Source organism: Micromys minutus (genome assembly GCF_963924665.1).
Source record: "Micromys minutus genome assembly, chromosome: 6".
Classification (NCBI taxonomy): Eukaryota; Metazoa; Chordata; class Mammalia; order Rodentia; family Muridae; genus Micromys; species Micromys minutus.
In genome coordinates, this window is record NC_137975.1 from 70,247,246 (window position 1) to 70,273,934 (window position 26,689).

At 41.8% G+C, this 26,689-nt stretch overlaps 1 protein-coding gene across 1 annotated transcript in view; it reads left to right on the top strand.

Moving 5' to 3' along the window:
- Positions 1 to 26,689, top strand: part of VPS41 (VPS41 subunit of HOPS complex) — a 141,964-nt gene that overhangs the window by 80,133 nt on the left and 35,142 nt on the right. Inside the window, exons 8-16 of the mRNA XM_080918301.1 lie at positions 2,022 to 2,141; positions 3,100 to 3,246; positions 5,480 to 5,546; positions 14,228 to 14,325; positions 18,362 to 18,491; positions 19,949 to 20,064; positions 21,472 to 21,528; positions 25,030 to 25,091; positions 25,967 to 26,048. Coding sequence (XP_080774427.1) covers positions 2,022 to 2,141; positions 3,100 to 3,246; positions 5,480 to 5,546; positions 14,228 to 14,325; positions 18,362 to 18,491; positions 19,949 to 20,064; positions 21,472 to 21,528; positions 25,030 to 25,091; positions 25,967 to 26,048 — 879 coding nt within the window. The remainder of the gene's footprint in view (positions 1 to 2,021; positions 2,142 to 3,099; positions 3,247 to 5,479; positions 5,547 to 14,227; positions 14,326 to 18,361; positions 18,492 to 19,948; positions 20,065 to 21,471; positions 21,529 to 25,029; positions 25,092 to 25,966; positions 26,049 to 26,689) is intronic.

The following is a 26,689-nucleotide window of genomic DNA, read 5'->3' on the forward strand; positions in this document are numbered from 1 at the left end:
GAACCAAACCTGACCTAGACTGGGTTCTGAGTTCTTGTCTCCTTCCTTTTCTTCTGCCTTCTACTAGAACTCCTGAAAGCAGAGCAGGACAAAGGGAAGCAAGGGTTCAGCTGACCTCAGTTTCCTCTGCAGAGGGAAATCCATGGAGTGAATCTGAATTGTGTTTCTAATTACAGCAAGTCTTTATGATTTGCTGAAGAAGTTGGTATATTTTCAAAGTAAGGGTGGTGATTAATTGCTCATACCTGTTCACCTAGAAATAGAGCCTTGAGAATTTTCCTTCATCTTTAGGACTCATGATCAGTTCTCCTGTCCCAGAGAGTCTGCCCTTAACACATGAACATAGTTAGAACACTAAATACACTGAGTAGGCTGTATAGGATGGTGTGCGTGTGCGTGTCAATAATTAAAGGAGAGGTCATGAATTCAAAAGGAAGAGGAATGAGAAGTGGAAACCATGTAAATACAGTACTCATAAAATTCTCAAAGATCTTTAAATTAAAAAGCTAGTGGTGGTTTCTGTAAATTAATTCAGAAGGACATTTGTATCCTCTTTTAAGATTTCAGTATGTTTTTTAATGCTCCAGCCAGCTCTCTAAATTAACTTGATTAAATTAATTTGTAAAAATAAGACAATGGACTTGATCCTTATTAATGAATTAACATTATAAAAATAACATGAATATTTAGAAAAATATGTAAGATTTCCTATCACCCTCTTTTAGAATTATGATTACTTTGTAATATATGCTTAATATTTATATACTATTTTCTATATATAAATATTTAATATATGGTAATTTATTAATATTTAAGAATCATAGAAAGTACTATTTTGTAGTGGTTTTAATATCCTGGGTATTTTTTATACTTAGAATGCATATATATGTAGAGAGACAGATATTTATAGATAGATCGGTGAGTAGGGAGACACTGACTGACAGATAGTCATCCTGGCTTTACCACTTTCCCTTTGTGCTCGGTGGTTTCCATGTTTTTAGTCTGTCTGTGGTTGTCATATATAACTTTAATGTACTTTTTGCTCGCTGCCTTATTGCATAGCATCAATTTCTAGGTTATCCCTGACATGATAGGAGATATACACAAAGCACTGATGTGAGCGGAAAGGAATTTCAAAAATCCTCTTGCCAGGAATGGTGACACCTGCCAGTAACCCTAGAGTAAGGTGGCAGAGGGATCGCAGGCCCAGACTCTATACCAACCTCACCCCAGTCCACTCACGGCCTCTGTCCTCAACTAGCAGACAGTGGTAACACACATACTTCTAGCCGACGTGCTTTCATGTCGTAGATGCTGTTGCTTAAAGAGTTGAAGTTGGGATATCAAGAAAAATAGGTTAGTAATGCATGAATTACCAGAATTGTATCTTCTTCAGAATTAAGGAGTTTTGATCAGTTATATTTATTTTTAAATTTCCAGTAGGATTTTCACAATAGATTCTTCTATTTATACAGTGTCTAGCTACTGTGAAAAATTTAAAGACCCTAAATCCTAAAGCAAATAAATAATCCATACTTTGTGATTTGATTTACTGTTAAAATACTATCAAATGATTTGCTTTGGATTAAATGAAAGAAAAGATGACTGCTTCCAGCTAAAGCGGTTTAAGCTGTGATGACTGTCGTGTCAGTGAGAAACTTAGAAGGTTCTTATTTCCCAGTTTACAGAATTAATTAGTTCCCAGTTTCTTATTTGAAAAGCCTTCCTAAAAGCTGGATTCACTAAGGCATTGTTTGCTTCGAGTCCTGGTGTTCTGGTGCCATCTTGTGGCGGGGACTTGTCATAACCTCAGTGCTCAAATCTAATCTAAGTAGGAATTCAAGCAGTTCAAGATATGTAGGGGGTTCTTTTCAAAATCAGGGTACGTATTTAAAAGAAACATAAGAAACACTGAGAGCGGCTTATTTGTCCCTTGGTAACAGTGACAGGCAGAAAGGATGGATAAAGGATCTTTATGTGACTCTGGGTGTCTGAAAACCTGTGTTTTGCTGTGTCCTCAGTTGCTGCTATTCGAACGGACATGGATGAACAGATGGAAGTCTTCTGTCCTGCACGAAGGGGAAGGGAACATAAGGAGTGTGAAGTGGAGAGGCCATCTGATTGCTTGGGCCAACAATATGGTAAACACACGTCAGTCTCTAGCACTTGCACAGTGCTACCAGGCTGCCCGGTCGAAAGGGCTGGGACAGAGACGCCCAGTGGAGTTACAGTTCTAGTAGACATGGTGATTGATACCACGTCTCAGCTTAAGGAAGGCAGACTGCCTGGGCGTTCACATTGTAGATTCTGTCTTAGAGGAAGAAACCTGGGGCACAAGTAACCAAGAAAATGAAAAGCCATCGTAATTATTGACAGGCTGCTCGGGGCCTGTGCCCTGAAAATGCCATTTACACATTGCTCACGGCCACTGAGAAGCAAGCTTTGATTTCCTATTTACCCCAGGCATACTCATAGGCCAAACACGGGCCTGTCATTTAAAGAGTGTATTGTACTTAGAGTTTATGTAATGTAACGAGGGGCCTGGAGTAAACTTAAAGAATAGTCTTTTTCATCTTTGCCATCTTTTCTGAAATTTCGGCACGTAGTTGAGAAAGTTCCATGCGGATAGAAATAGTAGACATTGTCTCCGTTGAGCACTGCTGCCTGGGGCGTCCTGGCAACAACCACGTTCCCCAGGCTCATGCTCTGGCGGCAGCCCTTGGTGCTTCCATCTGAGCACTTTGAAGGGTCACATGTTGTCGTCAGGTTTCAGAACCAAAGCCTTTCTGAAAAATTAAAACTCATTCTTGTTCAGAACAGTCCCTTTAGAAATGTCTACTGCCTAGCAGGTGAAAAGCAAACTTGGTGTCTCTGTGGAAAACATGTTTGTGCTAGATTTGTGTTACTTAAGCCCTCCACTGATAACAGAGCCTTTGTCCAGAAAGGAGCCTTGCAGTTCTCATAGGGCTTGTATAAAAAGAGACCATGCCCTTGTATGGCTCCTGGGCATGCCCAGTAAACACCACGATTTGAATAGCACACCTCTTGCTGCGCTCCCTCTCCAGAATACGAGATGCTTAATGTTGCTTTGTTTTGTAGGGAGTGAAGATTTTTGATATCACCTCAAAGCAAAGAATCACCAATGTTCCCCGAGATGATATAAGTCTTCGCCCAGATATGTATCCCTGCAGCCTCTGCTGGAAGGACACTGTGACACTCATTATTGGCTGGGGAACTTCCATCAAGGTGACTTACTTGGTCTTTATATTAAGCCCAAATCGTTATAGATTCGCTGAATCTATAACCATTCGGTGAATGGTTTCTGGGAAACCTAATATTTTCATCAGAACGCTGTGGTGGTAGGACACTTTGTTTCACGAGTACAGATCTTAAGATGTGCTTTTCTATGATGGGAAAGTAATTGCCCTTCTCTGTTCTCAGAATGAAGCTGTATTTGTTGAGCTCTGTTTTAATTTCCCACAGTCCTACTTCCAGTCCCTTAGCTGTTTATGGAACGTGTGGTTGATTTTGATGGCTTGATCAGAGATGTTCATCTTCATATTACCCTTTCTTTGTAGCTTTGACCACTAAGTTCATTTGGGTAACTGATGGCAGTGAGCTGAGGTTAAAACTAAATCACCCTGCATAGTTCATAATTTAATGCATAGAGGCCTTGGCTTATTATCTATATGATTGGTATTGTGAAATATTGTTCTGAGATGATTAAATAGTTTTCCTCATAAGTCGAGGGGAGAGTAGGTCTCTTATAAACTCAGAAGTTCACCAGAAAGAGAAAGCACCTGGGAGAAATGAGCAGGAGACAGATGTCCAAAAGTAATTAAGGGGAAAAGCAGCCAGTCACATATTCGTGGATTCTCACGTGTCTGCAGCCGTAGGATTTTGTCCCACAGTAGGGAAAGAATTCCCTGAGGCCTTCACAGTTGCTGCTGTGCTAGAGACAAATTTAGATATGTGCATTAAGGAAGGAGTCAGACAAAAAGATAAAGTACATCTACCCATTGATCTGGCTGCTTTATATATCTAGTAATTTGCCTAAGTAACATCCTTAACATTTTAGACTCGTGTACACTGAGCATGTATTATTGTTTATAATATTCATGGATAGAAATAAAAAACAAGGAATAAGAAAGTTGATCAAATAAGTTTTACTAGTTTCTTATGATACAGTGTTATAATGACACTAACAATATGGTAGAAGAATATTTAAATGATATTTAGTATTTATAGTAAGCTTTTACATTAATAGCAGTAGCTGTATTGTAGAGTTATTGATGGTATCCTTAGACTGGGATGTTGTTCATTCTCAGTTTTTTATTTGAGTTTGTCTGCATTAGAATATTTCATGGTCTAGTGATACTTAGGTTGGTGACTATGGAGTGCCATCGTCTGCAAGTGAAGGAAGAAGCTGATCTCTGACATGTGGATCAGTACCTGACTTCTAGTTCAATCTTGTAGGAAGGACCAAACACTAACAAAAATAAAAAACAACAACAACAAAAGCAACCTTGTTTCTTATTACAAAGTTGAATAGATTCTTTTTGGAAAGTACATTCATTTGGAAAGATATAAGAAAAATAAATACTCATAGTACTCACCAACCTAAAAAAATTAACTCATAATGTCTATTATCTGGTGTTTATGGGGGAAGTCAGAGATTATTGATCCATATATATTTAGTTGCTGGTTTAAAAATACATATGTGATCTCAACTTTATATGTATAATTTAAAATAAAGATAGACATTTTGAGAAACTGCTAATAGTAGAAATATTAGACTTTATAGGCCTTATACTTGCTGATTTTTCCATCTTCTCTCATGGGATGGGAACCACTCTTAACTTCCAGGCTACACACATGTGATCCTAATATGGAATACTGGACAGCAGACTCTGGACAGCCATAGTGTGTGCTCTACCAAAGCGCCTCCTGCATGTGTCTATTGTCCTAAGTGGAACTTCAGAGAAAGGGCCATTAGAAACAGCACATTTCCATGCAAGTTCTCTTTGTCATAAAGTGTACCTTCATACTGGACTAATGTTGGGTAATCTAAATAATTGGTTGCCACATGTTATTCAAACTAATTAACTTACTCTTTACTCTAAGTATATGAGTGTTTTGCCTGGATGTATGTTTGGACATCTTATGCATGTAGGGGCGTTTTATGCATTCGGTGCCCACAAAGGCCAGAGAAGGGCATTGAATCCCTTAGAACGGGAGTTATAGAAAGTTGTGAGCCACCATACAGGTTCTGAGAACTGAACCAAATCTCCTGCAAGAGCAGTCTGAGCCCGAAACTTCTAAGTCACCTCCAATCCTTTCTGTCTTTTGTGTCTTAGAGTAGATTGATTATGTGTACTTCATCTTTGGTGACACGATTACCTTTAAAATTACCTCACGGAGAAATGCTATGGAGACTTTCCTACCCTTCCTGAGAATAACCTGTGAACTTCTTTTTCAGATATGCTCAGTGAAGGAGCGCCATGCCAGTGAGATGAGGGATCTCCCAAGTCGATATGTTGAAATAGGTACGGCCTCCCATGTTCCCTAGGATGACAGAACTTCCATGTTCCCTAGGATGGCAGAACTTCCATGTTCCCTAGGATGGCAGAACTTCCATGTTCCCTAGGATGGCAGAACTTCCATGTTCCCTAGGATGGCAGAACTTCCATGTTCCCTAGGATGGCAGAACTTCCATGTTCCCTAGGATGGCAGAACTTCCATGTTCCCTAGGATGGCAGAACTTCCATGTTCCCTAGGATGGCAGAACTTCCATGTTCCCTAGGATGGCAGAACATCCATGTTCCCTAGGATGGCAGAACTTCCATGTTCCCTAGGATGGCAGAACATCCATGTTCCCTAGGATGACAGAACTTCCATGTTCCCTAGGATGGCAGAACTTCCATGTTCCCTAGGATGGCAGAACTTCCATGTTCCCTAGGATGACAGAACTTCCATGTTCCCTAGGATGGCAGAACTTCCATGTTCCCTAGGATGGCAGAACTTCCATGTTCCCTAGGATGGCAGAACTTCTAAACAGCATCTTGTTGTTGGGTGGGAGCCAAAGGCCATGTCCTCCACCAGCCCCATTCTCTTGGTGCTTTGGTAAAATGATCCAGGAAGCCTTCAAGTCTTGGAAACTTGCTGTGCAAAGAACCCTTTTCCCTAAGCAAACAAATTAAAAAATACCCTTCTCATAATAACTCTTTAGTCAGCTTTGCAGTCAGATAATTGTGGATTTTGATCCTGGTTCACCACCAGGACCTACTTTAGACAGATCTGCTGTTACCATATTTTCTTGTGAGAGAAAGAATGGTGTGAGGTGGCTGTAACCTTACATAACGCATAAGGTAGAGTGTGAGCTCATGCGTGCATGTACCTAGTACATACTGACCCCTGCTCACCTTGACTTGACACTTCTCAGTACTCATTGCTGTCACCATTGCTCTGGCCCCAATTGCCACCATTACAGCTGCCTTTTCAGTTTAATCTGCTCCACCCCAACTCCACTCTAGTCCCTTCATCACAGTGAAAGTGCTGCCCTTCCCTGTCTCTGCAGCAGTGGTCTGAGTGCTACAGCCACAGTGACCTTCCTGCACAGACCAGGTTCTTCTTTTAGCCTGTCTCAGCTTTGTGGGTTCCTCTTTTCCCCACAGCTTTCCCCCCTGGTTTTACCCCATCACTAGATAGGAAAGAAAGGATAGAGGAGGGAGAGGTGTGGGAGGTCCTTGAATCTGCTTTCTAATTCTTTCTCAACTACTAAGATATTGTAACCAACCTCCCTGAAAATCTACCAGCCAACTACCCCGCCTTTCGGGGTTAGCCGTAGCATTTGTCTCTGAATAGTTTCCAGAACTTCTGATGTCACACAATTGCAGAGACTGTCGACAGCTGGCAGAACCATGCCTCTGCTACAGCAAGTCATAGTCAGCTGATTGTAACCCTACACCTTGGGATTAAAAGAAAAACCTATTCTTGTCATAGTTCTGTTTGGTAAAGAAAACACAATTCCATAATTCTAGCTACCCTTCCTTCCCCTTTGTCTAGCTCATTCTTCTTGCTTCTTTTCACCAACTTTTAATCATACCTTGGGTCAGTTGCTTTCTTGAGAAGGCCCACTTGTTTGCGTGAGCAGGCCAAGCCCACGGTTCAGGTGTGGACTCATCTGCCCAGCCTGCAGTGTCAGCAGTTTTTGATTATGATAGACATTTCTCTGTCACTTCAATGCAAGCGTACACTGGACTGCTTTTGTTTACTTTGTATCTTGAATGCCTGGAACATTATAGAAGATACTACATAGTGCTGCTGTTGAATGTTTCAGTGCCTCTGGGAAACACTTAGTATGTTTCCTGTGTTAAGTATAATATACCATTACTTAGATGAACGAAAATAAGTCTTGCCATATTAAAGTCAGATGTAAAATTCACTGTGCCTTTGGATGGTGGATGTTGGAGAAGTGTGGTACTGCTGTTTTCCCATGATGCTGCAAACATTGTTTGCTGTATGCTATCTACTGGCCTCATGTGGTGAGCGAATCTGGGTTGTTCTGCACTTGAAGTCGAAAGTGTTGTTTGTAGAGATTTAACCCATGCTTTTAATCTTCAGGAAGGATTAGTAGTTTTGATTTCTGATGAGCAGGGAGCATGTTGGGAGTGTAGGACCAAGAAAAGTTAAGGAACAAGATGTTTGCTTGAGTGTCTCCACTCCCACCCCACTTCTTTGCCTGTCGGGAAGCCTCTGAATATCTTGATGCATAGCATCCTAAGAGATGTTATTGATTAATTAAGATGCAAAACAAAAAGCTCTGATAATGTTTAAGGACATAAAAGTTCTCAGGAAGATAGGAATGTAGCTATGTCATTTGTGTGAGTATGTTACTAATATTTGAGCACTGTGATAGGGGTTAAGTACTATAAACCATCCCCATGGTAGGAAGAATGGCTTTTGTGTAAGAGGCCTTGAATGGGATAAGAGGAAGTGTTAGTGAGTTTAGAATGGGGTTTGCTTTATCCCCGACCGGCCACTCCCCTTCAGTACTGTGACAGTGGCACTGAGATTAGAGAAAATCTCTGAGTGTGAGAGATCCGTGAGAAGCCAGATGCTTATAAGTTAGAATCACAAAGGTAAGTAAAAGTGTTTTTCTCAAGTGTTCTTAAAATGAAAAATAGTAATAATTAAAAATAAATAGGGCCTCTGGACACTTTCTGTCCCATGAAGAGGTTGTTGGTACAGACAGCTTTGGAATGGCTTTGTTCTACCAAGTTACATTGCTGAAAGTAGACGTGCTCTGTGCCTATACAGCTTACCTTAGCTTTACGTGGATCTCCTGTATTGTCAGGATTCCTGAGCATCAGGGTTTTAAGGTACAGTGGTTGGAGAGATGATGCTTCCTTGATAAGTTGGTGTTGGAATCATTTTCTTCTGCCAGCAACAGATGATTTTCGTGCATGTGATCGATGCCTGGCTGCCTTGATTTCATATGCGGTTTTGTTAGACTGTTTGCTCCAGAGGAATCCGTCTTTATTCAGTCTTCCTCTTGATATGATAGAAAGACTTGCATACAGTACTGTGAATGTGGATATTTGCTTTGCTTTGCTTTGCTTTGCTTTGGTTTTGGTTTTGGTTTTTTGGTTTTTTGAGACAGGGTTTCTCCATGGCTATGTTGAACTCTCTCTGCAAACCAGGCTAGTCTTGAACTCAGAGATTCATCTGCCTGTCTTCTGGGTGCCGGAATTTAAGGCATGTGTCACCACTACCTGGCAGATATTTGTTATTAATAGTGTTATAGGAAATCCGATGCATGAGTCTGGGAAGATATCCAAGTTGGCAAGATATTGGCTGTGTAAGCAGAAAGACCTTGGTTTGCATCTCCAGAACCTTATAGAAATGTGGACTTGGCCATGTCATGCCATAGCCACAGTAGTATGAGGAGCAGAAGCAGGAGGGGGTGTGAGGTTTGCTGGCCTACCTCTGGATTTACTGAGGGAACCTTATCTCAGGAGCCTGAGGTAGAAAGGAGAAAGTACACACACACACACACACACACACACACACACACGTGCGCTCACACACAGCCACTAGGCAAAATGCTAAATATATTACAAACATAGTGTCATTTAGTATATACAGTATTCCATAGGTAGGTGGTATTATTCCCATTCTATAGGTAAAGAAATTTTTCAGAGGGGCTCATGTAACCTACACAAGATTGTCCTGTTCCTAAGCAAAAGCACTGTAACTCAGGCATTCCTATGGCAAAGCTGTAGCCAGATGTGGTTCAAACCTGCAATCTCAATAGTAGGAATCTGAGGCAGGGGGTTTGCACAAGTTTGAGGTTACCCCGTGTTACGTAATGAGCTCAAGACCAACCTGGTTAGAGTAAGGCCCTGTCTCAAAAGCATACAGCGGACAAAGAACAGCAGAAGGAACCCGCATCTCGTATGGGCAGGTGATGCTCCCGGCATTGCCTCCTCAGCCTTCTGGAGCCCCTTCACTTCCCAGACCCACTGGGCAGGAATTTCTCAGAAGCCACTTGTCAGTGCTGGTGCTGAACAGCTAACCGCCATTGCAGCACCTGAAGACTTTGAAGTCGCGTTTGAGAAATGAAATTGTTCTTCCTTATTTGTTCTTAGATGAGCAACCTGCAGTTTGTCTGTTCCATGTCACGAGTGAGTGTGCAGCACACTTACCATGGGTAGCTGCAGTAGAGAGCCGTGTCATTTAGCGCATGACTCAGGTTTAGGTGACCACTGCGGTGGTGTTATACTTAGAACAAAAATAACATTTAGTTTATACGTTTTTACTTATCATGCCTTGACCATCTTTTTCTTTTATCTAAGCTTGATGCTGAATGATGATAATGAAATATCTTTATCATTGGCTTCATGGCTCCGATTTTAACACATTACATACCAGATACCAATAAGAGAATCTGGGATTAAGTTGAAACCCAAGTTACCTTAAATGGACTCTGAGCTCTGTGAACTCCGGGTCCGGTGTGGTTGGATGCTTTTCTGATTTTGTTTAGTAGCTGATCTCTTCAGCTTTAGTTCCCCGTATCGGCTCTATGATTGGCTAATACCAAGTGTCGCATCATGTTTTACCTCAGTGTGTCTGCTTTACAGTCAGTGATCCCTGACACTATTAAAATGTTGATTCAAAAGGTGTTTTCACTGACGGCCGGCATGCCAGCCAGGCGTCCAGACTTACTGACAGCTCTCTGGGCACAATTTGCTCCTGCTTTTGTCTACTGGTTAAGGGCAGGATTCCTTTGCTACAAGACAAAGAAACTAGATTGGAATATGAGTCAAAGATGTTCTTATAGATTGGCATTTGGGGAGAAACAACAAGATTGGAGGGGACCAGAAAAGATGGTAAATTGTATGCCCTGTACTATGTTTGACTCTATAGTAACAGAAAATTCTAGAAAAGGGCAGGACTGTCTAATCGCTAAGATCTGGAGTCTTACACCGTTGTAGCATACGTGTAGCCTGCACAGCTCTGTGTTCTCAGTTATGTCATCCAATGTGCCTTCCATCTGGAAAATCAATCAGGAGTTGAATTCTGACATCTGCTGTTCTCTTCTGAAGAGACTGCAGCCTGGTTGCTGACCTTCCCTGAGCTCAGCATGCTGATTCAAGCATGTCTACAGTGTTTTCTGAGGACTGATGACCCTCTGAAGGGCCCCAGAGCCCTGTCTTCACCTTCTCGATGCCTCTGATCCCAAGTTCAGGTTCTGTCTTCTGTGACACTAGTGTCCTCTCTAGTTTCCCTTCCAAGCCATGAACTGTGTAACCAACAGTTTGTTTTGGTTTCTTTGGGATTTTCTTTCTTTTCCAGATAATTTACTTAAATGTGAGCTTTTGTCTAGTTAGGTTTATAACCAGTTTCAAACTAGCTTTCACTCAAAAAAAAAAAGAAAAAAAACACATCATTGTTCCGTGATGTAGAATTGGATATAAGGAAAGATAAACTTTATTTGCCACTGTTATTTTGAAATAAAATGCCAATAGTTGCTAGAAGGTATTTTAAAAATTTAGTTTATAGACATTTGATATTTTATGTATGTTCCTTTAGAATAAATACAATTCAGGATTTTTTCCTTTACATAAGTAGAAATAATATTTATTTCTTGTATATACATGTATTCAGATGCCATGTCTCTAGCCATCCTTTCTTTATCTTGGCATTAATGTGAAAAATAAATAGCATTTTTAGATCTACAACACTTTTGCTTTGTTGCCTTAGTGGTGAGAACAATGGGAAAGTGAGGTTCTTCTTGTGGTATTTTAGCTGAAGACACCTCCACACACTAATGGCTCAGAGCAGGAAATAAGGTTTCTGTGTATGTGCCTGTGCATGGGTGTGTGTGTTTTCTTTTGTGGGTATTAATGGAGAAGAATCATTGGATGGCAGAGTAGCCACAGCTAAGGTAACAGCAGTTAGAACTCTTTGTTGTGAGTCACACCAAGTGTTATTGTCACTGTGGGTTTTGTTTCTCTAAGAAGAGTGTGTGTGGTGTAAGGGAATGACTCAAAACCCAGAATGCTTTAGTTTAATGTAGATGTCGGTGACTCCTATATCTAATATCTTGACTGTTAGTTCTGCTTGCATTCCTCTTCCTGTTAGTCTAAGTGATCATTAATCCAGAGTTGGTAGTGTGCTAGCTTGGTACTTAAGTGCAGGTGAACTCCTGCAGTCCTCTCGTTTTATTGAGAACATATTAATGTTTTTATCCAGGATCTCAGAGATCATGAGCTCTCTATGCTATTTATGTAAGCACTGTAGATTAAGGACATCAAGATGTAAGTGAAGGTTTGCATAGGACACTGTCCTGAGTTCTCTGTTCTCTGCCTTATAGCTGGTGTGTAAAATACCAGGCTTTGACATGAAGCCATTGCTTCACTGTGATTTAGTAGGACAGAAGTCAGCTCCATTCATACCAGCATAGCTGGAGGAGTTGCCACCAAATTCTGTGGTTAATTTGCCTATTCTAGATGGATGAGATTGCCACCTTCTCTGTAAATGATACCAGTGTGAACCCGTGTAGATCATTCTCTCCCATGGCTTCTCACACTACACCCTGCAGTGAAGCAACTCTAGAAACAGCTATCCTGTCTACACTGGACGTTTCCTCCCCACACTGTGCCTAAGGTGGAAATGGTCTTTGAATAAGCTTATGTGTGACCATTTCCCATGCTACCTCTTTATGAAAACTGGTTCTATGTGCCTTGATAGAACATCCTCAGCCCAAGCTTACAGAAGGGAAAGTTGACGGCAGAGCTGGACCAAAAGCACCGCCCTTGGATGTGTCTCAGAACCGAGTCGGGGAGAAGGTAGAGCAGCTCTCCAGTGTAGCTGGAATGGCGGCACTTCTTTCACCACACTTAGGAGGTAGAATCAGGAAGACCAGAGCTCAAAATCAGCTAAGTAGCAAAGTCAAAGCCATCCCAAAAACACCTCTTTTAAGTGTCTGTTAGTCATTTTTTGGTCATCTGTTCTGGTATAGAAGTTAAACGATGAAGATGCCTGTAAGATAAGTAAGGACTAGAGAACCAAGGAACCCGAGGAACAAGGAAAGAGAGAGGAGGAAAAACATTCTCACCCTCCTTCCATCTGCACTTCAGGTTTTACCTCTTCTCCTGTTTCTTCTTTTCAGATGAGAAGTTTTACACATAGAATCCAAAGTCCAGTATACTGAAAGTTACGACCCAGGTTTGCAGGCTGCACAAGCGTTCACTGACACTTATAGTATGACACCCTGAGTTCTCCCAACTCCAGGAAAGACAGTATGTTCGTCATAGACGATAACCAGAAGTGCAGCAGATACCGGGACACCAGAGGCTGGCTTAGTTACAAAACTTTTGGATAATGGGATAAGTCCAATGGACAGGTCACTCACAAGTGAATCTCTTCTCAAAACTGAGTCTCTTCAAATGCTGCTAATTTCTGCTTTACATCATGGAGTTGTCAGAGCAGGCCATAGGAATATTTGTCTTCCCCCAACTCCAGGACTGGGGATTAGACATGGTCTCCCATCCATGAAAAAGAAGCAGTGTACCACTGAACTGTGTCTGTAGCCCACTTTTTATGTTCGCCTTGAAGTAAGGTCTTACTAAGTTCTCTGGCTGGCATTGGATTCATGCAGTACTGCAATAGTCTTTGAACTGGTGCTCCTCTGTCCTTAGCCTGTGGCGAGTTGGGAATGCACTGCACAGCCACCCTGACAGTCTCCATGTGTGTGTGGTGGTTGCATTTGCCTGTGTAAGAGCACTCCTCTGTGTCAGAACCTAAGGAGCCAAAAGAGGGAGCCGGGTATCTTCCTCAACAACTGCCCTATCGCCTCGAGCCAGGGTCTCTTCTGAACTAGATTGCCACTTCAGTTAAGCTGACTGGCCAGCGAGCTTCTGGGATCTGCCTGTCCTCCCCTGCCTCAGTCCTTCACATCTGTACTGTACCCACATGTGTCCATGCCTGCCTTCAATGTTGGGGAATTCAGCTCAGGGTCTCATGATGGCAGTCTGGTCTTACACACAGAACCGTTTCCCTGGTGTGCATACTTCTTAACTTACAATAACCATATTTCTTCTTAAGTTTTAAGTACACTATTTTGAAAAGCTTATTAATTTTCTCTGTGTATAAATAAGTATGCAAAGATGTCTAAATAAAATGTCTAAAGCTGAAACCAGAGTAATGTTTTATAATAGCAAAAGCATGGCTGGTATTGCTTGCTCCACTCCCTCACCTGTAAGAAAAAAAGATAATTTTATTTTTATTTTAATATTAAAGATAATTGATGTCAGGTTTTATTGTCTCAGAGAGTCTTCATGTGATGCAGTGACACTGTGACAGTTACCTGACACAGTGGAGCACTCACAATTTGCCATTTAGGGGGTCATTTTTGGTCTGTAATGTCAACTTTGAAGTCTATCTCTGGGTGTCTTTCCTGAGACGGATTGTTGAAAAGCACTTTCAGTTCTACGTGGTGAAAGTACTTTTAACACGAGACACACTACAGTGCGTATTTAGTATAGTATCATAATTCAACACACATGCAGTGTGTAATAATCACACCAGGGGAGTGAGCATTATTTCCATTTTAAGCATTTTTAAAAGCATCGTAGCACTCAGAGTCACTGTGTCTTTGCGTCATGTGCACCTGCCTTTGTGCTCCATCTAATGGTGAATCCTTTCTGCCTTTTGTTTGCAGTGTCTCAGTTTGAAACTGAATTCTACATTAGTGGACTTGCACCTCTCTGTGATCAGCTTGTTGTACTTTCCTACGTAAAGGAGGTTTCAGAAAAAACGGTAATTATCTTCTCCCCAGGTACCGAGGGATGTGGGGAGTTGGCTTTTAGCATCACACCCAGGTCAGGCTGCCTGTCGGGGGAGATTGCTATAATCCAAGCAGAACCTCCCAACCTCTGAGGTAAACCTGCAGAAATCACCCTGCAGACTAGCATATTTACCTTCAGAAGTCCCACTCACTGCCGGCTTTTGTCCCCTTTGCCACACAGAGACAGACTTTTCTTCATTTTGCGTCCTCTTTGTCTTATGTTTTTCTTTTTCATCAGTCACTTGGTATTTTAGTTGAAAGAAATAAAGGGCCCCTCATGCTGAAAGGCAAGGAAACTAAGCTGCCACCGCATTAGTGGAGAGGACTGTGACAGCAGGGGTCCCAGTGCTCAGAGGGACTTCCTGAAAGGTCAGCTCCTTCCTTCCTGGTGCCCAGACTTGTTTGTCTACCTCTCCAAGGCCTGCGGATCCCAGGTAGCTAAACATTCCAGGTCCTGCTTTGAAAAGGGTTGTTGCTCCTTCAGTTCCCGTGCACTGATGAGATTGCAATGTATTGCTAGCAGAAAGCAGCAGAGAAAACCAGTTTGTTTTGGTGACACTGGAATGAAGCTCTCATCTGGGGTTTAGTGACACCCAGGCTCCTTTAAAGCCCAGAGCGGTGCCATTCCCAGTTCGTCTTTTGTTAGTGTTCTCCTGCTGGAGCTGGAGAGAGGCAGCCTCAAGGTCTGAGCAGGGAGAGCTTTTAAAGGATTTCCTTTTGGGTGCTTTATATAGGAAAAAAACTGCTATTGATTCTCCAGCCCTTCACAGTAAGCAGGTAGGTGACGTGTACGCTCCCCGTTTGTCTCTTCTACTTTCTCCTCCTCTGTACCCCCCTTTGCCCTCTCAAATAGCAAGGAATAAAATAGGGGAGAAAAGTCCAGGGAGCCCTTGTTGAGAAATAGTGGCTGCACTTGAGCCTTTCTCTGAGAGAACACTTGCATTAGGAAGCCCTCACTATAGTAACTGAAGCTCTGGGTGCCCATGTTGCTAGGCAATGAAACACTGTAGACTTAAATGAACCCTCAGACCTCCTAAAATCAATAGGGTTGGCTTCTAGCCCTATTGCAGGACATCAGCTTATTATTATTTTATTTATTTTTTGAAAATACAGAAAGGCAGAGGCTCCTGAGGGAGTTAAGAGCAGTGCTTTCTGATGAGGACTGTGGGGCAGATTGAGAATGTGATTGAACGGAACAAGGGAAGAAGCAATAAAATTGGAAAGGGGAAAGCCTAATAAACAACTGATCAAAAAGGAAAAAGGAAAAGGAAACGGGGAGCCTGGGAAACGTGTGTTAATAAAGGCTATAAAAAAGGAGAAACCCAGGCAAGGCCAGCTCACAGGGCAGACCCCACAAAGATGGCTTTTCCGAAGTAAGAGCCTTGAAAATGACTTGGTGTGTGTCATATGGAAATTCACTTTATGAACATCAGTGTGTGCTTTCAGTTCTTAAGTACCAAGGAACAATAAAGTTAGGACAGATGCTTGACAGGCACGCAGTTACCAATTTCTGTTTTCATATGGAAAATCTGAGTCTATTAGATGTTCATTTGGCTGTTTCTATCAGCTTCTGATTAATAGCCTCAGCTTTTTCCCATGTGATGCCTTGTGTGCACATACCTGTCTCCACTCGGGCAGCCACTGGTCCTTTGAGTTCTTCTGTACATTATTCTCCTCACTTCACGTGCATGTGTGCAAGTGTGTGTGTGTGTGTGTGTGTGTGTGTGTGTGTGTGTGTGTGTTTTCCTGTGAGACTGTTTAGAAGCTGCATGCTATTCTCTCCAGTTAAACTACCCTGATTTGTTAAGTTGTTCCCTAATTCTCTGCTTTTCTTTCCTTCATTGATAAACACATGTTTTAAGAATTGGATAGTAAGTACTAGGGGATGATGATTGAACTAAATCACTGCTCTTGAGAAGCTCATCGATGGGAACCTGGACCATATGACTGGGAGCAAAGGCTGTCCAGTAACACAGGTCGCATTAGTCACACATCTCTTTACACATACAGAAGAAATTCTCTTCTTTCCTAAGCCCAGTGCTAAGGATCAAACTGCAGAATCCCCACATGCTTAGCAGGTGCCCTGTCACTGAGCTACACCCCGGCCCTCAAAGCCTCATGTATGATTTAGTGAACTTCACTGCTTTTCATTTTGTCATGATTTTGATTTATCATTTCATTACAGCCAGTTTTAAAAAAATATTTGTCTTTTCCCTCCATTTTTTGTAAAAAAAAAAACTGGTATTGTTTCTTTACATTTTTTCAAAGCTCTGGTGAATTATGTATATATTATAATATGTGTAGTTAAGTGTCAGCAGATGTAGCCCCAATGTGAGAAACAAGGCTGGTATACTGGCTTCTTGGTTAACAGGTGCTTAGAGAAATCTACATTCTACTCCTAAGTAAAAGAAAGAGCTTCGGGTTTGTCTCTTTCCTACTCCCTACCAGATCCAAGTGTGTGCTGTTGCTGCTTCATAGGTTGATGGCAGGTGGGGTTCATGCCTGTCAGGCCAGATCCCCAAAACACAAAACCAAATCAGAACACACTTGATCCAGAAGTCCAGGGTGGACCATAAGTTTCAGTTTTTCTAAACATCTCAGCCTTACCCTTGACTTATTTAACTTTAATGTTAATTTTTTAACCCTTAGTTTCTGTCTATAAAACTGAGAATAATGATGTTTAGTCACTTTTCAGGGTTGGTTTGAGAACCCAGTGAGTGAGTAATCTGCATATCATAGCCCTTGTCCCTCAGAGCTGTTAGCTCACCTTCCTGTCTGTCATGAGCTCCAGTTTCACATTCAGAGACCATAGTCACTGGCTATTTATGCTAATTAGAGGCAAATCAAATTGAAAATTTAGTTCCCTGTTCACACTAGCGATCTGTTCACACTAGCCATCTGTTCACACTAGCCATCTGTTCACACTAGCCATCTGTTCACACTAGCCATCTTTTCACACTAGCCATCTGTTCACACTAGCCATCTGTTCACACTAGCCATCTGTTCACACTAGCCTTCTGTTCACACAAGCCTTCTGTTCACACTAGCCATCTGTTCACACTAGCCTTCTGTTCACACTAACCATCTGTTCACACTAGCCATCTGTTCACACTAGCCTTCTGTTCACACTAGCCTTCTGTTCACACTAGCCATATGTTCACACTAGCCTTCTGTTTACACTAGCCATCTATTCACACTAGCCTTCTGTTCACACTAGCATTCTGTTCACACTAGCCTTCTGTTCACACTAGCCATCTATTCACACTAGCCATCTGCAACCAAGGCCTTCTGTATTTGGTGACGCAGTTGCAGGTAGTTCCGCTGTCTCAACAAGATCTGATGTAGAGATGGATTTTAATCTATGACTTTTGGGAATTACTAATAAACTCATTTTTAAAACTGTTTTTCCATCCTGTATATTCACGTGGCTGTGGTGTAGCTGTATTTGCTACTGTTAGGTCACAGATTCATTTCTTTTCACACTGCTAAGATGAAATATGAGGTTAAAGCAACTTAAGGAAGAAAGGTTTGCTTTGTTTCGCAGTTTGACCAGACAGCTTATCTTGGTGAGGGCCTGCTGATGGCTGCTGATCACACCGTGTCTCCCATCTGGAAGCAGAGAAAGAGAAGGCCGGTCGGTGCCTTGTTTCTGTTCGTCCAGCATGAGGGACGGTACAGCCCACATCAGTACTGGGGAACTCTTCCTTGTTTACTTTAAGTTTTCTGGGAACATCTTCATACAGGAACCCAGAAATACTCTTCCATAGTGATCCTAAATGCAGCTGTCACTGCTTTAGGAGTGGACTCTGTGACAGTCATAAGGGTCATAATTCTGTATGTTTTCACACAACCCACAAAATAAGACAGGATTAGGTGGCTACTTGTGGCAAGCTCTTAGGACTGAGGTTTGCACCAAAATGATGAATCTAAAACAAGTACGGATAGCTTACTCATTTGTATAACCTAAGAAACGTAAGTAAACAAGCCTTGTCTATTGTTTTCCCCTAGGAAAGAGAATACTGTGCAAGACCTAGACTGGACATCATCCAGCCTCTTCCGGAGACCTGTGAAGAGATCTCATCGGATGCTTTGACAGTCAGAGGCTTTCAGGAGAACGAGTGTAGGGATTACCACTTAGGTGAGGCAGCAGAGTTCTGCTTGTGTGCCTTCTTATTCTGTTCAGCCCACCCACAGGGGAACTTAAATATAGATACTGACAGGACTTCAGACAGTAGCTGGGGTGGCCTCTGCCAGTAAGAGCCATGGGGTCTAGATTCAGAAATACTGCATATCTTATCCAAGTGCTCACAGCAAAAATGAATGGTAAAGATAGGACAGGAACCAAGGTGAGAAATGTGCTTTTGCTGTGATTTTCCGTGCTGTTCCCTTAAACCAGCTAGCTAGCTATTTTTACTGTGCTGGGAACCAAACCCTTGACTGTATACATGGTAGACAAACACTGACACCCAGCACTTCCCACCTGTTCTACTTAAGTTACGTTTAACTTGATATCAAGCAGTATGACCCTGTGACTTCCCTCTCAGTCCAAGCCTTATGTTCCTGGAAGGTTTGCAATGGAGGCAAACCTGAGTGGTAGTGAAGTCCCTCTGTTTGGAACTGAGTGCTGAGAAATGGAAAGAGTTTCACCTCATCTTAGGGACTGCAGAATGTTTGCAGAGTGGCTGGGTGAATGCATTTTATCACTATTCAGGAGCAAAAGGACTAGAGTTCTTTACTCCTGCCGAGGAAGTCCATTGTTACACCCTTGTAAAATGCACTGAAGAAAAAGAAACACTTGAAGCCCTTTAGAAATGTTTTCATGCTTTATAAACAACAGACATCTTATGAAAATATTTTTAGTTTTCATTTGGACAAAAAAGGATGTATGGTTCTACATGCATCTGGTCCTTCTTCTATGAACCCTCTAATTAGTTAAAAACTGTAAGAGTATATTTTGGATTTTGCAAAAACAATTCCGATCAGAACTGAAAACATATAGTCTGAGTGTTTTGCTCAGAACAAACTCAGCTGTATGCTTAGAAACACTTCAGAGAGGTTTTATAATTGAATTCTACAGGAGACGCTCAGCATTGGCTTCATAGGCAACGTGCTGAAATGATAGATTATGTCCCCAGGGCTTGGGCATCTGTCATTTATGCATTGCATGGCCTTTACCCTGGTGAAGAGGAAACATTTAATGTTGACTATGAGATGTAGGAATAGATGTTCTGTAGAATAGAGCTGTACTATATGGGTCCATACATAGGGTTTACACACAGTAGATGAAGTCCACTTTGCACGAGTATGGTCAGTTCCGTTTGTTCATCTGAAGTCTAAAGCCTTGGTTGTGGTTGTTAGTCTACAGTCATTTCTTCCAGCTCTTTCTCCTTGAATTGGTTGAATAGTTTTACACTGGTCCATTAAGAGCAGTCTGTGCTGCCAGGCTCACCCTCCTTGACTTTGCAGCAGAGTCAAGCACAGTTGGCTGCAGTGGTGGATACTTGACTGTTGAGTCTGGAATTGTAGGCTTACTCCATCCCCTGAAACTATTGCCAGTATCTCGTCACCCATCCTGTCCTCTCTCCTCTCTTCAAGAATACTCCGAAGGGGAGTCACTCTTCTATGTTGTGAGTCCAAGAGATGTCGTCGTAGCCAAGGAACGAGACCAAGATGATCATATCGACTGGCTCCTTGAGAAGAAGAAATATGAGGTAGCTTTGATTTTACTTTCTTGAAAGTATTGACTTGTCTGAAAATAGAAATGCAAAAAGATTTTTGTAGTAAATCTTTCATATTGAGTTAGTATTCCCCAAACCAAAAATATGTTATAATTTCTCTCAGAAATTAGTGAACAAAAAGCAATCTGGTCAGTTGACCAGCTTTTCTGTTGATGGGTGGGTTAGAGAAGAGGGAGTCGGAGCTGACATACTGAAGATTTTGTGATTATTTCCCTAAGGAAGTGTTGCAGAGTTTTCTCTTTGGATATGTTGGTAAAATTGCTTATTTTGTGTAAGGGAAAAATACCAGATTTATTCTTACTTACATTGGTTTAAACTAATTTGAGTAGAACAATGCTGTCTGTTTTCCTGAGCTCAGACAAATTTAAGCAGACAATGTACCAACATGAACTAACTTGGGATTAAAACAACAACATTTTATATGATTGTAATAGCTGTCAAGTATTTTGTTTCTTGGAATGACTCTGGATGTTTCTGTGTCCATCAAGAGAAAACAGTTGTTACTAGTTTATCTGGAAGAACTGGGACATTTTTTTAAATTAATTTGTAAACTGAAGTCTGGTTGTTATATATTAATACCTGGTATATAATCAAACTGTTACCATGTTTCTTTAGATTAATTCATTTTTAGTTTTTCTCATATTTGCCTAGTTCCCTATATGTATATGTATCTGCCTGAATGTATGCACACGTATGCATGTGTGCTCACACTTGTTTATCTGTACAGACCCAGAAGATGGTAGTGTGTCATCTCCCACTCTCCACTTAGTCTTTTTGAGGCAGTTTTTCCCTGAATTCAATCCTCAGGTTTTCTCTGCTCATCTAGAAGACAGCGAGGGTAGCTCCCCTTGAATATCCCCACCCTCAGAACTGGGCTTATCAGCATTTAGAGAGACTTGTTACCTGGATGTTGGAATCTGAACTTGACTCCTTGTGATTGCAAAACAAGCACTATTAACTGCTGAACAATCTCTCCAGCCCCTAGATTAAGTAAAATTTTATAAAATTAGTTTATCTTTACATATTTATGTGAAACTAGTACTTGTAAGCTTTCTGAAACAAAAACACCAGTTTTCATAAGCTTAATTGTAGACATGAAAACATGTATATTCTTTACATGTATTGAAACATAAATGACAAGTGCCCTTTATCCAGTATTTGTCACAAACTTAGAATGACAGGTACCCGTTTTTTCCTTAAAGTCTAAGAGATTTTGTTACACCCTGATGTGTATGTGAACTGCGATTCTACGATCTTAGTGTGGCAATGAATTCAGGTGGGAATGAAAAGGTTTCCTGTGCACTTTTCCCTGCCTCCCACTCACTCCTGATCTCTCTCTCTCTCTCCATGGCTCTCATCATGATGCTTGTGCAAACATAGGAAGCTTTGATGGCAGCTGAAATTAGCCAAAGGAACATTAAAAGACATAAGACCCTGGTAAGTTCAGCTTCATCATTTAAGCATGACTGTTCTTACTAACTCAAAGGAAATGGAGTGATTTGGAAAGAGCAACAGGTTCTTTGTGTCTGCTCATAATTTGCCTTGTACTAATTCTTGTACCTGGGAGGGCAGAAGGTTTATTTTATCGGGTTGGTTTTTGCTTGTGAACAAGAGACTTGAACACCTTCTAGGATGTAGCTTTAGGAAATTTGGAAATTGCTTTTGTGCAGTGCTCTTTCAATACTAAGCTCTCTAGTTAACCATGTGGAAGTCTCTTTAAATCATAGGTAAAATCACATTATCACAAAATGTATCAAGAATGGTCTCTTCAAACTAGATTGCTTTGGTATGGCGGTGATAACAAATTCAATTGCTTTTGTTACGGAGACTATTCTAGGAAATCAAATACATTTTTATTACATTTTGGACTCTGGAAAACTATAATGGCTAGAAACCGATTTCTTTGCTAAGTGTGACAATGAATTTGAGGCAGAGACCAGACATGAAATCATCCTCCACAGGTGAAGACTCTTGTCTCACTCAGCCCACTGCCCTCGTGTGCAAATGAATACTAGAAACTCAGCCTCCTATGAACTTCTAGAACTCAAATTCCTATTGCTTCCTTCATCTTAAAATTTTTTGTAAAACTGTATGTATAGACCTTAATTTCTAAAGAATGTAAAACAATAAACTAATGAGAGGAAGAAAGGAAATGAGATGGTTTATTTTTAGGCACAGTTGAGGATAGTGATTCTTTAGGACTGAGAGGGCCTTGTAGCCACTAGTGTGGTCTGTGGAAGGTACAAGAACTGAAGGAGCTCAGGCTTCCAGTTATGTGGGGCAGGTGAATGAACTAACTACACAGGTAATTTTAAAAATTACTGTATAGGTAGAGCTAGACTAGATTCTGAAAGCAAATACCTATTTAAGACTTGGTTCTGTTTTTGAACACGCACAAGATAACGTCTTGTTTTAATGGCAGAGTAGTGGAGAGAGGGTGGTCCGGGGTGAAGATTACTTAAGAGGAACGGTAGTGTAATTTGTACAGTAAGATGGGGTCTGCTCAGGGCTGCGTAAGTGAAGATAAGCTGGTGGAGTCAGTCTGCCAGCAGCAAACTCATCGCCTTACATTGCGTTTAGAGAGGGCCACTCCTGGCAGGTACAGAGGTCGGGAATGCAGTCATTTAAAGGAAATGCCTTCAGGACACATAGAGAAGCAGCCGCAGAAGGCTGTGTTCAGGGAGCGGAGAGGAGCCCATTCAGAAGAAAGGGAGTTAAATGCTCAGGTAGCACTGAGCAGGTAAAAAAGCCAGACAGGGTGAGCTGCTGGTGGTTACCCTGGGTCTGCTTTTGTTATTTACTCTCGCTGCGGCATAGGGAGTTGAGGTGATCGTGTGAAAACTCAGTGTGCTCCAGTGTCAGGTGAGGCGTGCAGTATTCTACGACAGAGACTTTGAGAGATGTGTGTGCCCGGACAGAGTGTACAGACTTGGCATTAGTAGTGTAGAGCCAAAGGGAATGTCCAGAATGAGTGACACATGAGAGAAAGACTGACAGAATGGGCCAGAGATAGGACACGCCCACCTCTCCTTTGAGCAGCACCGGAAAGAGAAGCTATTTAAAAACAGCCTAGGGCGAGTCAGTCAGCTGGGAGTCGGTGCTGAGAGTGTCCAGCAGTTCATTCCGGAGTTCATGCAGTTCCGTGCGGGCCAGCAGAGGCACTTGAAGCCAGAGAATAAAAAGGAGTCAGAAGATTAGAACAAATCGCCAGAGTTATTAGTTTGAGGCTAAACAGAGCAATTCAGTGAGCAACTGAGAGAAGCCAGATTGAATCAGTCAGCCTGGAGAAGAGATTGAGCCAGAACAGAAGAGATAAACTAGCAAGCCACAGTTCAGAAAGAACTAGAAAGAATGAGCTTACTCAGAAGTAATCTCAGAGGCTGGAACATTCTAGGCCTAGATTAGATTGTATGGAGTCTGAGAGCTTGCATGCCTGGGCCTAGGTAGAGCAGAGAGAAAAACACACAGGGCTCATCCCAAGCCATGTGTTCTTGCAACTCTTATCCTTTATCTGAAGAAATAAGTTACCTTTACATCTGGCAACCAACAGAGGAACTTTGGCTTTGAAAATTGGCACAAAGGCCAGTGAGATGGCTCAGTGGGTAAAGGTGCTTACCACCATGGCTAAGTGTGGAGCTGAGGTCAATCTTTGAGACCCACCTGGTGGAAGGAAAGAACCAATTTGCACAATATGTCCTCTGACCTTTACTATGGCACAGAAGCACCTACATGTGTATATATATATTCCCACACATAAACATATACATACATCTACATTCAAAAACTAATATTAAAAACACTGACACAAAAACCCTCTTGGATACTAATATCAGTGGTCTGCTTTTAGAAAATTCCTGTCGATGTGAAATATGACTTCCAATGTAGTAGTCATTAAAAAGGCATCTAATAGTCTAAAAATGGTGGTGTTTCCCTGCTTATATTAAGTCTGCATAGAACTTTTCCTACAGCACAGTATAACTTCTTTTAAGACGTTCAGAGATAACTCTAGTGTTGAAGACCAAGTGCTGTGCACACTCGCCAGGTACAGGTTCCATCTCACGGAATGGGCCTTAATTCCCGCAAGCTTTGTGACACCATTATTCAGTCACATCCTGAAGGCAGGTCACCACTGTAAATAAGGCTTCACAACTGGTTCGGTGTTTACATTTCTCCTATGGTGGTGTGCAGAGTATTTTCTTGCACCAAAATCACTAGCCAGCAGGAGTAACGCTCTCTGGGTACCAGCTTGACGTCTTCACGTTCGGTGAGTTGTGTAGATGTTATCTTCAGCAATGGGGCCTTACGGGAGGTTTGTGAAAAGCAACTTAAGGCGTTAGCATCAGCTCGAGTTGTTTAGAGGTTCCCAGATACACTTTGGCCACCAGCAGAATTAAGTGTAACCCAATTCTGGTACTGGAAGCATCATTTGGTACCAAAAAATGTGCAATTTGGGCTCTGTCTCCCCTATTATTTGCAATTTTATTTCCATCACCCTCTTTTGTGTATGTGTGAGGAAGCTTCCGCTGGATTGGGTCTCCATACTACCACTTAAGCCTGCCATTGCTTTCTTTCACATATCTTTAGCTCTCTTCTGGAAGAGGTCACATTTTAGAGAAGACTCTGGAAACTGACCTTTATATCCATTGACAACTTTAGGCTGTGTTTCTAGTTTCAGGGACTTTCTCTGGAAACATAGAAGATTTTCATGTGGAAACAGGGCTAGAACTCTAAAACTAAATTATTAAAATGCATATAAAGCAAATGAAAGTGCATTAACTCTAAACGTCCTGAAGTGTGGCGTCACCAAAGCTGTTCCTCACAGGAACAGTCCTTGCTGGCAGTGCTTCTCGCCGGACCCCACGTCCCGTGTCCTCAGAACTGACTCTCAGCTCTTCTGGTGGTGTGGTTGTATTCATTTACTTCTTTGCCTTTCCGTAGGATATCGGGCTGGCATACGTAAACCACCTGGTGGAGAGGGGCGAGTACGACCTGGCCGCACGGTAATGGTGACATCTTCAAGCTACAAAATAAGTCAAGTTTCGTTTTGGTTTTTTGTTCTGCAGTTGGCTTTTCCCATATCTTTCTAAAAGATATAAAAAGGTTTGGTGTAAGACACAAGCCTCCTGCATAGAGTTAAAGGAGTGTCACCTTGTACCATCTAACCCCAGCCCCAGTTCCACAGCACAGCCTGCAGTATGTAGGACGGGCCTCTAGGCTTGTGTGAAAGGAGACCCCAGACTTAAGATGCCATCTCCGCCACTCTGGAGAGAGTAAGTAGACCTGCCCACAGCTCTTAAGGGCAGCGCTCTGTGCCTCCAGTTTCTAGGACCGATTGTGTCACACATTCCTGTGGGAAAAAATCATAGCAAAGTACAAATGCATACAGTTCAACGACAGTGGTTTTTCACAGAAGTGTAGCATCTAAATGAAAATGATAAAGCCTGTAAGACACCTTCAGATTAAACCTGTAAGTGCCCCGAGACTGTCTGAGACTCAGTCCAGCAAATAATGTGGTAGACTGGGAATCTGATTTTCTAAGTCTGTTTTTCATGCACTGTTTAGAGCTGGTCTGGCAGGAGCTGGCAGTTGGGCTAGAGTGAGTTTCCCCGACACGAAGTCCAAACCAGCAGTGCTTTCCGAATAAACAGGAGGGAAAGGCAGGGTTCTGAAAGAGGCCCATGTTTCCACAGCTATTTTGTATAGCTTTCATGACTCCCATCAACTCCATGTGTAGTCAGATGAGAAGACGCTAAAAATGTCACCCTGTCCGAGCTCTGCAAAGAGGGCTGCCTAAATCGCTGGGAAAGTGTCCACTTACTCTATCTCTGTGTTTTCATTTACATTTTATTTCTTCCTGCGATGTTTCTGCTGCCAGAAAATGCCAGAAAATTCTTGGAAAAAATGCATCCCTCTGGGAATACGAAGTTTACAAATTTAAAGAAATTGGGCAGCTTAAAGTAAGTTCTTTTTAATCTAACCTTTAAGCTTTGCACTACAGTTTATTAAAATGGGAATAAAATTGAGACAAAGCAATCTGTGGTTGGGAAGTATGTATTATCTTGAAAGAAGAATTGAGCTGTATGTATTGTTTGTATCAAATGTGTACATGTCTCCCATGTACTGGTGTGGTTCAGGCATGTTCTTGGGGAGGAGCTGTAATTTCACTTAGTAGACTTTAAAGCATGACACTTTTTATATTTACTCAAGAATTAGTATTCTCTCCCTCCCTCCTCTCCTCTCCTCTCTTCTTCCCTCCCTCCCTCCCTCCCTCCCCCCCTCTCAGTTTTGTTTTTTTCTTTTGCTGTGTTGGGTTCAACCAAGGGCTTCAAAACCATCAGGCAAACGATGTGCCGATGAGTTCATTCTCAGCACTCAGTCTGTCACCTGCAAGAAGACAGGGGAAGACACTTGACAGTGACTCTAATGAGACATTTTACCACGTTATTTTAATCTTCATACCTGAGATGCAGCATGCATACCAGTCAGCCATTTTTTATTTGAAGGGTTTTTAAATTTTCATCATCTGTGAGCCTTTGAATATTGAAATTAAGAATATACTATTAAAAGTTGTATCAATCTTTTAAAAGTTAAATTATAA